The sequence below is a fragment of the Plectropomus leopardus genome, chromosome 9, assembly GCF_026936395.1.
Source record: "Plectropomus leopardus strain MGB_pleo_1.0 chromosome 9, ASM2693639v1, whole genome shotgun sequence".
NCBI classification, from domain to species: Eukaryota; Metazoa; Chordata; class Actinopteri; order Perciformes; family Serranidae; genus Plectropomus; species Plectropomus leopardus.
In genome coordinates this window covers 24,330,587-24,342,757 of record NC_142184.1, presented here as the reverse complement: position 1 = coordinate 24,342,757, position 12,171 = coordinate 24,330,587, and the positions used below count along the sequence as shown (strand labels likewise).

General features: G+C 40.9%; 1 protein-coding gene across 4 annotated transcripts in view; it reads right to left on the bottom strand.

Annotated features, from left to right (window-relative positions):
* The window catches only part of kazna (kazrin, periplakin interacting protein a), a 226,487-nt gene extending 218,612 nt beyond the window's left edge, over positions 1-7,875 (bottom strand). For 2 of the 4 annotated variants that reach the window (XM_042491186.2, XM_042491183.2), the window contains exon 1: positions 7,428-7,871. In XM_042491186.2, coding sequence (XP_042347120.1) covers positions 7,428-7,503 — 76 coding nt within the window. In that variant the 5' untranslated portion in view covers positions 7,504-7,871. Of the gene's footprint in view, positions 1-7,427 lie in introns of all 4 variants that reach the window. The other 2 variants (XM_042491182.2, XM_088082320.1) reach the window with 2 other exon arrangements.
* Between the last annotated feature and the right edge of the window lie 4,296 nt (positions 7,876-12,171).

Genomic DNA, 12,171 nt, shown 5'->3' with positions numbered 1-12,171 from the left:
TGTTTTTATTAGAGCTGGCTTTCTGCTCTTATATCTCTTGTAAATGCTCCGCAGAAGACAACAATTTAAACACACGTAATCTGTATTCATAACGACCCAATGTGCGACAGGATGTGCTAACACACAACATTTATATTGGAAAGGTAGCTCAGTGGAGGATAGAAGAGAGGTGGGGAGGAGGAGCGGAGTAGACAGCGCCTGCTGACCCTCGCTCTGTTTTCAATCAGGCTCCTCTGGCAGCATGCTCATTCATCTGAAGGTTAATGGAAGCTGGAGATGTCCAATTCTAAGCCCCAGAACAGGCAGGAGGGGGTGCATTGTAAATTTTTCAGCATGCCAGAAGTCCCATGGTCCGCCGCTCAAACTCAAATGACTGCCTTGACAGCAGTTTTCCTCTGTAAGGAATTTTGAATGATAAATCTGGAAGGGGTCTGCTGCTGTAAAAACGACTCCCAGAACAACTTGACACAAAGTGTTTTGCTGCCACAGAGGAAACATTTGCGTTTCATCACCCACGTAAAGAAAATAATAATCTACGTAGCTAATAGGCTTGGCTGGGTGAACACAGGGGCAAGCTCTATACTTCACATGTGATTCTGATGCGATTTAGCTTCACAGATGGCAACACCATGGTCTCTAACTCATGTGAGGAAGAGTAGGTCCACTGGTGCAGACGGATGACCAGCAGTCATCTGTGATTGACCTGTCAATAACAGGTCTGGACATAAAGTACACCAGGCCATGTTACATAAGCGCCTTCTTTTCTTCTGGTTTTGTTATTTTGTTTTGTTTTGGGGTCATAAACGTACTATTAATCCAGACCATAGACCCACTCAGGTGAAAATGCATTCCCAAGACCAGATAGTCACAGTATTATTATCTGATTTATGCTGCAATAAACCAAAATACTGCAGAGAAGCCAGCATGAAAACACCACATCCTCACTGTGTTTGCTGTATGTTTGCTGTTTGCTGTGCACATGATGTTGAGACAATTTTAATAGAGATTAAATACTAATAAGGATACATAATACTCAATTTAATATAAAAATTAAAATAAGAAAATTATCTCTGGTAGACCCAAACCTCTGCACAGTACTGTGCAAGCAGAAATACATAAGGTATCCCAGCCAAAATTTGGTAAGTGCTAATCATCACAACATGCAGTAAAATGCACTCTTCTATGTACCCCTTAAAGGGACAGTTCACCCCAAAACCAAAAGTTCATATTTTTCCTCTTACCTGCAGTGCTATTTATCAGTCTATTGTTTTGGTGTGAGTGTTGGAGATATCGGCCGTAGAGATGTCTTTCTTTTCTGCAACAAGATAGAATTAGATGTCTCTTTACAGAAATCATGACCCAGTTACTCAAGATAACCCACAAAGTTTGTTGTGAGCAGTTTGATGCAGGAACTATTTTCTGTTCACCAAGCTATATCTGCCAACCAAATCACCACATAGAGGGAAGCGTGCATCTACTGCAAGCTCACCACTGAGCTAGCTAACGTTATAGCTCAGCTGAGGAGGATGCCATTATGTTACATCTCGTGCTGTCATGAGCACAAGTCTCTCATCCATGAGTAGATGTGCGCTTCCTTCTGCATGGTGATACAGTCGGTGGGGATAGTTTGGCAGAAAGAAGATAGTTCCTACATAAAACTGCTCACAACAAGGTCAGCGGATTATTTTAATTTACTGGGTACTAATTTCTGGTTAGAGACATTACTGCTGAGTTTTTCAGATATACTTTGTATGTAAATGTATTTGTTACTTTGAGTACAAAAAGACAAGTGCCATCTAGTTCTATTATATTCAAGAGGCATCTCTGCAGCCAATATCTCGAACACTCGCCAACTCATAGCAAAAAAAAGAAAAAGATAAACATCACTGCAGGTAAGAGGAAAAATATATAGTTTGGATTTTTGGGTGAACTGTCCTTCTAAATTCCTCATGCCAAACAATCCTCCTATCGGCAAAGTGCTGGAAGTATGCAGTAAATTGTTCCCGAAAGTACTGCACAGCATGTTTTTGACACAAATCAGGAGTCATGATTGTAGTCTGTCAGCGCCTGATTTATTTTCAAGTGCAGTGAAATATTTTTCCCCTCACCGACTGAGATTATGTGAGATCATCTAAATCGGGCTGAGTGTTATAATGTCTCTCCCTTGGCTTCATTTGTTCAATTTACTAAATTGAATTTATTTTAATGCACATCCAAATGACATCAGGCGGACTGTGAATGAAAGTATCGATGCACAGATCTCGCAGAGACAAAGTTAGTGTGGTATTCCATTTTCATCAATCAACAGCTTCCCTTAAAAGTAAACCAAATAAATAAATAAAAATTGTTTCTTGAAAACAGCCTCAATCCGTGACTCACCATGTGAGAAAAAAATTATATGTTACCTTGCTGAGAGCACACACTGACTGTACCGGCAAACCTCATGCAACGTGACTCCTTCTACATGATTAGCAACACCAGGAGCATGAAGCTAATCTCTTACTGCAGGAAAGCCCACCGGGCAAGGAGGTGTGAGAAATCTGTGAGTGTGCTGGAACCATAACACAAGTGGAAGCAAGAGAGGAATTAATCACTTCAAAGAAGACCAAAATATGTCCTACACCTGCAGTGGTCATGTATTAAAACTTCAAATCACGTCCACCCCTCCTCAGCAGGGAATTACCAACGGTTTATTGAGGTATTAAGGGGATATTCAAGGGTAAAGTGATAGGTAAGAAAGGAAACAGTCTCCAACTTTGACTGCTGAACTGAAAATATATACTCTCCTCCAGTCTGACGTTGTTTCTGTAAATCATAATCTGATTGGGGTTTTGTTGGAAATACAGCCATGGTTAACGGTGGGATGTGTAATACATGGCCACAAGCTCCAAACTTAGGCAACATTTCACCTCCAAGCCAACTACAAACTAACAGCAGGGCAACTCTGAAAACTCAAGCAAGGTAGACTAACAGTTACATGAAAACTATATTTTAATGAGATGTGGAACATTTTTCAGTCTGCTTTTTGCTGTCATTAGTTGCACTGTCTGTGCTTTGTGTGTCTCTTGTCTTTTAACAGCCTTTGTCAAAAACAATGGATTTTGGATTTCGAACCTCAGATAATATGGCTCTGGACTTATTTTTGCTTTGACAACATCTGGACTGAGCGGCCTGTTTTCATTCTAGACTTATAAAATACTTTGACAGTGCTTTTGGCGTTATTTCACTATGCCAAAAGTTCACATTTGTTCTTTTTTTATGTTTTAAACTGACACCCTGACCATACTGTATCTTATTTATTGCACCAGTTAGTGGCATTAATAAAATATAAACCTCTATCAGTGACGATCAATTTATCATAATATCAGGGCAGTCAGATCCTTTTTTCACAGATAAAGTGATCTAGTATAACCTGAAATGGATATACAATTTAAAAAATGTGTTTTGTTAGATGCTCTGATCCTTACATGGTTTCAAATAATAAGCAAAAAAATGTATCATGTCACATTGTAGTGGAAAACTATAGGAAGCTACTTAAAGGTCTAGTGAGTAGGATTAAGTTGCTCGGTGAGATTGCAGAACAGAAACGTCCCCTGTATGCCATGCCCGTGAGAGAACATGCGGTGGCTGTCGCAAAAACACAAATGACCCTGACTAGAGCCAGTGTTTAATTTGTCCATTCTGGGCTACTGTAGAACAATATGGACTCTGTAGAAGAGAGGACCCGCTTCATATAGATAGAGTCATTGTGTTTTAGAATGAACCATCTATTAAGTTTAGGTGACTGTAAACTAAGGAAGACATAGTTATGAATATTATATTCCAAATTTTACACAACGGACCTTTAGGGGTATCATTGCAGCTTTAAATACACTCAAATCCACTTCAACAAATGAAGAAATTAACAAAGAAGGAAAGTGAAAATAGTCAAAATCATTGTTGGGCATTAATCATTTCACATGCTGATTTATTTTCAGACCAACAGGCAGTGAGATTTGGAATTTGGGCCAAGAGACAATAGCAGACGAGAGAAAACAGGAAGCTTTGTTTGAATTGAGTAACAGCCAAGAGGTGAGTTGAGTGCCAGAAATGAAGTGATACTATTGATCCACGACTATCAACAGCCAACAGAAATGTTTCAAATAATTCTGTGCTATTGAATGGGAAGCTTGCTCATTGACTTTTTTTCAAACAGATGTTGCTGTGTTGTGATTGTCTTTGAGCCTCAAGAGGAACACGATCTTATCATTTCAATTACAAGAACAGTGTATTTGATAGCAAAGTCACACACGAGGTGGTTTATAGAAGTGATGCTCTGCCTAGAACGGACTAACCTTGAAAATTCAGAAGAAATGAACTTCCCCAGAATACTTTAACTATTTCAAAGCCTGTGAACTAAGTTGTCATGCTCCTGTGACAAACGGGAGAATCGGCTGCTCGGGGATTTTTGACAACACATCACAACACTGAACACAGAAAAAAAATCACACCACCAGTGGGAAGTAAGAGAATTGTAGCAGGATTATGCACCTGGCACTGCCACGTGAATGTGACTCATGAGAAAAAAAAATCTGTCAAGTGTTTATTCTGTCAGGGTACCACCAGAAGGTTGTTAATATTCAAGTCTTTGGGCATGTGCAACACTCATGTAATAGGGTTTTTTTCTCTGCAATTCAGGCAGGCCCTTGCATACACTGTAGCTGAGGGACTTCTGATCCAATGATGGGTGACAGCCAAAGATAACAAAAAATCCCCCTATAATTACTGTTCAGATATTGCGAGCCAGCGCTACTGTGGATTAGTCTTCCAGCAGCTGTGTAACAGTATGTAAGGTTGTTGCTAAAAATAGAAAAAAAACACCCATCTCTTATTCACACAATTTGCAGCTTGCTCACTTTCTTGCCCCCATCCTCTCCCTCTTCTCTCCTTCCATCTCCCCTTTCCCTTCCTTCTCCCGCACATCCGAAATCACAGACATGCAGCACAAGCTTCAAAGAGCATAGATAACTTCGGGAGCGCAAGACTGACTGTAATTCACCACAACACATGCAATGATAATGTCATTTTCACAAGAAGGGAGTGACATTTAGGTTTAATTCACACGGCGCTCTCACCTTTGCTGTGACTGATCAGTAAGCAGTCGCTGTGAATGAGCAACACACTTTGACTTCAAGTTGTCTTTAAGTTTCCTTTGAATGGAGGGGGAAGAAAGAGAGGGAACACAATGATCCCCCTTGGGCATATGTAAAGTAAATGTGCAACAAAGACTGAATATTCAGTGTGAGTGTATTTTCAGGATGTGATAGTCCAAAAACAAATTGCACAAAGAAAGCTTGACGCGCCTCCAAACATTTAAACATTTTTTTCCTGTTGATTTTCCGCAGTGTTGCACTGCCTGCTGCGTTCGCCTCTCTGCCTGGATGTGAGGCAGGCAATCATTTCAATTGTTTAAATCAGGGAAACTATCCAGTCTAAGTCATTATGATTACGGCTAAAGACTCCAAAAAATAGGAACTGTTAACCTACAGCCAGAGCAGCTCACAGAGGGAGCAGCTCTGTAAAAGAAGCCATTAAAAATCGTTGCTGGCAAAAAAATATGTAACTGAAAGAAATATAACTTTTCCAATTCTAAGGAAGGCCAGGGAAAGGTTATCACTCTCCTATTGCAAAACAGGCAGCCTGAAAGCAAACCATTAGTTACTGACAAATGAGAAAATAAAATCTGACAACTCGATACTAAGAGCTCAAGGTCCTGCCTCATATGGCAAATGAACTGATGAAATAAAAACCCCACTCTGCACCACAAGTACATGTCCAGTAGATACGAGCATGCACATACAATCATCTGAAGCAAACCTGTGAAATATCACAACTCACAATACTTCACATCAGGTCAGCCATGGCCAAAGGGTGCCATTTTCTCTTGTAGGAATTATATGACACCTTGTAACAGAACACCCAGGGCAGATTGTGTCATGCTGTGAGGTTTGATCCTGAAAAGAAAAAAAGCCACAGGGCTTCAAAGCTCAAGCATACAATTCACACAGACACAAGTCACATATATAAAGAATACATATATGCACCCACATGAGCAGAGTTTGAAAGGGGGCTGTGGGTGTCTGGCACCCGTGCTGCAGAGAGTCCCTTCAAATATTGATGATTTAAAAAATTCCCACAGAGTACATGAGCATAATTATCAGCAAACATGAATTATTTTTTTATTGCTAATTCACTCTCAGACATATTTGCAGAGATTAAATCTACAATAATTAATTTGCAGTGTTGGTTCAGAACTTAATGCAGAAGCATTTGTTTCGTTTAATCTGAATTAGTGAATAACGTTCTGTATTAAATGTTTAGTGAATAAACATTTAATATTTATACACCAATTTGTACATTTTGCATCAATATATGGTTTAAATCTCTTGACTATTGTCAAAATAAAACTCCTCTCCTACTTTCACGTTTTTGGTCGGGGGGAGAAAATGCTAAATATTGGGGCGGGGGGCTGTTCCATGTGTTCTCCCCTAAAATGTATGTTTTGTTGACCAGGTGGACAATTAATATGCACTTCTCCTAATTCAAAAAATCAAACATTAGTAACTTCACAAAGAGACTATGCAACGGATTGCATTAGATTTTAGTTCATGCTGTTGTGTAAAATGATTGAACTTTAAAGTGTAATTTAAGTCTGCTGACGACTTTTTCTTGTTTCCTTTCTAGACCTGTGGCATGTTTGGTCAGACGGAGATCAAAGCATTGTACAAATGAAAGGTAAGGTCTGCTCCTCCGCAAACCCACCTGCACCCACGTACACACACACACACACACACACACAAGACAGAGCGCACACATTTTCACATCTCGCATGAAAGGAGCATCACAGCCTATCAACATTAACACACTGCTGTGTCAAACTGCATTACACTAATGATTCAAGATTGATGCAAACATCACAATGCATTATGTAATTTTTCTTAAGAAAATGTAAAACCCATACACCATGCTGCAAGAAGCCATATAAAAATATAAACCGTGTCTTTCTCACAGTGATTTCACAACAGAGAAGACTAAATGTATAAACACCCCTAATAGGGATAAAAGAGCAACATGATCAAAAAAATACTGAGAGAACTGAAAGGTAAATTGCATCAGAAGCTGCTTTAAAGAAAAGTGATTGATTTTTTTTTTCTTACTGGTTTTTGGTGAAACTGGGGCACATGTCTTCAACTGTTGCCTCTGTAAATGTTTTAATTTTGCATATCAATAATGTCACTATCAGAGCTGTGTACTTCAAAGACTCATAATACAAAAGGACAGTGGGTGTACCATTAATACACCCTGCATGCAATCAAGTTAATCAGAGTCATGCAATGTAAACAAAACTTTGATATTTTTGCAGGATTTGGCAGGCTGTTAACACTCACTGGCTTGCATGAGTTGACCCTGACGCCCAAACACCTGGGAGAAAGGGCTGCGGCTGCAGGTGAGCATCTCCTCCATGGCTGAACTCCTCTGGGAGGGGAAAGGTCCTTCGTCTTCAGAAAGAGAAAAGTGAACTGTGGGTCAGTGTGGAGAAGGTTGGCTGTTGCGCTGGAGCAATCCTCTCCTCTCACTCTTAACTGCTAATGTGCCTTTGAAGCAACCTCACGACCTCTCCTACGCCTTTTCCCTTCTGCCTCCCTGCTGACTGCAGATCAGCGCTGTGTCTCGTTGCCTCAGATGCCGTCAGAGTTGCTGCTGCTCCTGAGCTGATGGGAGATCTGTGTTGGGTTTGCTCTCAGCCCGCTCATTAGTGCTCCAGTGTGGCGCTGCTTCAGACAGAGAGCACAGCAAACACAGCATGAACAAAGCAAGAGAGGGAGAGAGAGGGAAAAGAGAGAGAGCGATGAGAAGGAGAAGCCTGCTGCAGAGAGAAGACAGACTCTCTCCCCCGACGAAAGTGAGAATAGAGATGACTGTGTGTGCATGTGTGCAAGTGGAGCCAGTTCTAACACTATACTGGAGCTGCTGCTGCTTGTAGTTTCTGGCTGTGGTTTCCTCTCACTTTCATCTTTCCTCTTTTTAATCCAATCTGACTCCTCTACGGCGAGTTGGGAAATGGACCCGATACAAAACAGATAAGCATGACATCTGACTTAGGTGGTGAACAAATTTGGTGAGTGCTGTCACATATGCGCTGCAAGCAAACACCAGCATAGGTACTCTCCATGTGGCCTGAGGAGTGTTCATTCAGCAGCATCCATATTAGATGGGAACTTGGAAATCACAGAGAGGGAAAACAGGACTTGAAGTTCCTCAGAAACAAAAGCTAAACTGAAATTAACTGACAAAACTAATCATGACTTTGTTGTTCAGCTTGCCAGCATGCACACATCGTGAAAAGCGAAGCCAAATGCAGGTCTTATGCCCTTCAATGGATTATGATTTGCCACCACCTTCACTTTTTCTCCTCTTCTCTGTGATCTACTGTGTGTGTTTGAAGCCTCGCTCCGAACTGAATTTCCTCCAGGATAATAAAGTTTGAGTTTCTCACTCTTTTTCCCCCTCACTCCCCTACTTCAGGTATTATCTCCCAAATATAGACAGAAGACTAATCCTGCATCTCTCTGTCTCTCACTGACACACAAAAACAGTCAGGTGTATGCAGGTTTTATGCAGCACTTCGCTGGCAGGGGCAAAAAATAGCACATTTGCGCGTCCTGTTCAAAGCAAAACAAGGATTCTGAGCAGAAAACTCAAACACGGATACGGAAATCAGTTTCAAACTAAAGGGGCCAGTGGATCATTAAAAATGGATCCCACATCCTTTATTAATGTCCTCATTACCATGTCTGTTCAGCTCCTGAACTGCATGCAGAGAGGGAAGAGGAGACTTGTACAAAAGTACTTTATCCTAGTCTCCTGTTTGCATTATTGCTTCCAGCCAGAGCTGCTTAGCGGGGGGGTCATTTACCTTTATAATACCAGAGACGGGTTCATCTTTCCTTTGAACTCAGGCTTATATAAGTTGTCAGAGGCAGCTGGATTAGGAGATCTGTAGGCCTACATATGTTCAGATATTTGAATTATTTATGACTTTTAACTTATAACTTTTGAAGGGAGATCTGGCCATAACTTTTCAGACAGCATACACACAAAACAAGAAACACATAAAAGAAGCAACATTTAAGAGGAAGGTTCAGTAAAGAGTTCATTAAAGACAGTGACATGGTAAGGTGGCTAAGATGGCCTCACCTAAGTGTATATCCAAAATGCCTTGCAAATTCGAAAACAGAAGTGCAACAGAGAGCACAAATGCAAAAGCCAGAACAACTTGTGTTGCTGCTTTTGCATTTGTGTTTTCTGTTAAAGGTCCAGTGTTTAGGAATTTAATGTTTTTGTTACCTGATAATAAGTCACTTACATGTAAACTATTTAGGGTGCAGGTCCTCGTCCACAGAGTATGTCATGTATGTTGAATAATAACCAGATACCAGACCCCAAGATTCATCCTATTCATCCCAATGCCCTCACTTAGCACATACACCAAAAAAAACTTTCAAGCTTCTGCGTTTACTTCTGCAATATGCAGCCCGCTAAATATACCTAGTAGATTTTCACTCGCTGGCCTCCCCCATGAGTTCTGTTCAGCTCATAGACTTCATATTGTGATGATGTCACAGATTTTTTATATTTCTCAGTTCAAAGAAAGACTTTACAAATATAAAGCCTCCAGAAAAAAAAATCAGAATAAAAAATTGACCTTGTTTGCAGTTCAAGGTGTCCTGTCAAAATATGTCTTAAAAAACAGTCCTGTTTTACAGACACGTCTTTTAAAATGATGTCCTATGATGACAATGCTTTTCAGCTCCAATGTTGTTACTGGCAGCATTTTAACCTAATGCAGTCCAGCGGCATATCATACGGCCGTGGCAGGTTCCGTCCGGCTGCGTTATGAGTTGATGCTGCCAAAGGTGGCTTTTAGCGTCAGTATCCTAAGCTGAAATCACTGACAAAGTGGAGGTATTTGACAACTTCAAAATGAGGACAGGCTAGAGAACAGGGCAGGACAGGATATGATTCACTTTATTAATCCCCACGGGGGAAACTGGTCTGCCACCAGCGACATAAAACGAAAACAACATATGCAGCATGTAAACAAAAACAAAGACAGAATCCACACATTAGATCACCGGGTAGAGGCATCTGACAGAAGCAGAAAGCTCTACTGCAACAACAACAACAACAACAACAACAACAACAACACAACACACACTCCGAACACACACACACACACACACACACACACACACACACAGGTAGCTGGTACTGATTTGTAAAGTGAAACTGCTTTATTCTGTGTTTTTAACACTTTAAATGACCTGGTCCATTTGTTTTGGGGAGGAGGGGAGATAATGCAGATAGTCTGGCTCCTGGTAAAAACCTCCCGAACAATGAACACTGAATGAAATTCTAACCAGGAGAAGTTTCACATGGCTGCAATCTGCAATCCTCATCATTAGATGGCACTAAATCCCCCTAAATCTTATACACCGCTCCTTTAATGCACTTGTGTTTTTCAAATTAGCAAAGTGTTTTCAATATGCAGTTGGTTTAATCCGTCTCAGCCAGCATTACATCCTGAAGATTGTGCCTCAAAAACACATCAGTTATGTCAGCCGCAACAAGCAGTGCCAGAGGTGGTGTGACGAAGCTCTCGCATCTGTCGTCACCTCAAACACAGTGATCCTGACAGGTCTCCATTATCATTTCAAGCACGGATCAGCCATACATGCAAACTTAATCAGCACCTTCACTCAGACTCTACTCGTCTTTTTGCCTTTCCTCAAACCGGCACAGACCTCCGACCCGCCTGCTGCAGGAAGAAAAAAATACAGCTCGTCTCACACTTTATCACTGGTTTCATTTCAACGTTAATATTGTTTGTCAAACTTTCAATAAGGCTGACGAAATTAACGAGAGGGAGATCAAAGGTTTCTCGTCAAGACTTCTGGGATGGATGTTTTTGTTTTTCAATCATCTCTTCATCATGTGTCCTCACTCCTCATCATAACTTCCTGTGAGAATTCAACATGGCCCTGGGCTAAGATCCGAAGCTGTGTTGAGCATACAAATGCAGCCTCGCGGTTTGAAGTTATTGCTGAGCTTGTGAGCTGTGGGAGATCCTGTACCCCAGGGCTGTAGTTTGTCGCTATAGGTACGCTGGCACAACTCCTAGCTAAAAATCATCTGCCAGGCACTGCTGCTTAAGCACCTGAAGGCTGCTCCCTTATTCTCAGACACTGTAATTGGACTTTTTTTAATTTTATTTTTAATCACTACAAAAGGACATGAGGTGTGTTGAATGCCTTTTTATACACATCTACACTGAATCTTGACTGTATCTGACAGCTGCTGGTTTTCCTCAGTTCATTTACAAATGTTACATGTGCTCTCAATCTTATCTGTTAATTTTTTTTTTTTCAAGAAAAAAAAAACACTTTGAACTTGTCTGAGAGAGAAAAAATACCCGATGAACCCAAACCACTTGTGTTGGTTTGTCGCAAAGTACTAAAAGCTTCTGAAGAGTGAGAATATCAGCTTCACCAGGGAGAGAACAAACCCACAAGCCTTTGCAAAAGAACACACGGCGGCAGACTGAACCAGCTCGCTTCACCTGCTGCTGCTGAGTCGTGTTCATCTGCATTTTATTACAGTGTTGGCTATAACCACGACACCAGAGGATGGGGGGAATTACAGCGATATGTCAATGTCACAGACTGATGTACGGCACAGCCACTGTTTCCATTGCACTCTCATAATACTGACGAATCACAATAATCTTCTTTCCCCTAGACCCCTGTATCATCTGCCTGCAGCAAATAAAAGATTCTGCATAACTGCCAAAATTACAATTACATTCATGCCCACTGTGCTGCATGTTGATGAACAATTATATTTGGGCAGAGATTACTTTTCGTCTGTAAATGTTTGATTGAGAGAGCGTGCCGACACAGGCCAGTACTTGGACCAAGTCTCTAGAGACAGTGTTGTTCCTTAATAACTTGGTTTTACTAAATTAAAGTCAACATCCAAGTTAAATTAAAAAGGGGGGAAGTGGTCTGTCAAGGCTTCTGCCAGGCAAAGATGTCTCATTTCTAAGCTGTATATGGGCAGTATATGAGTACT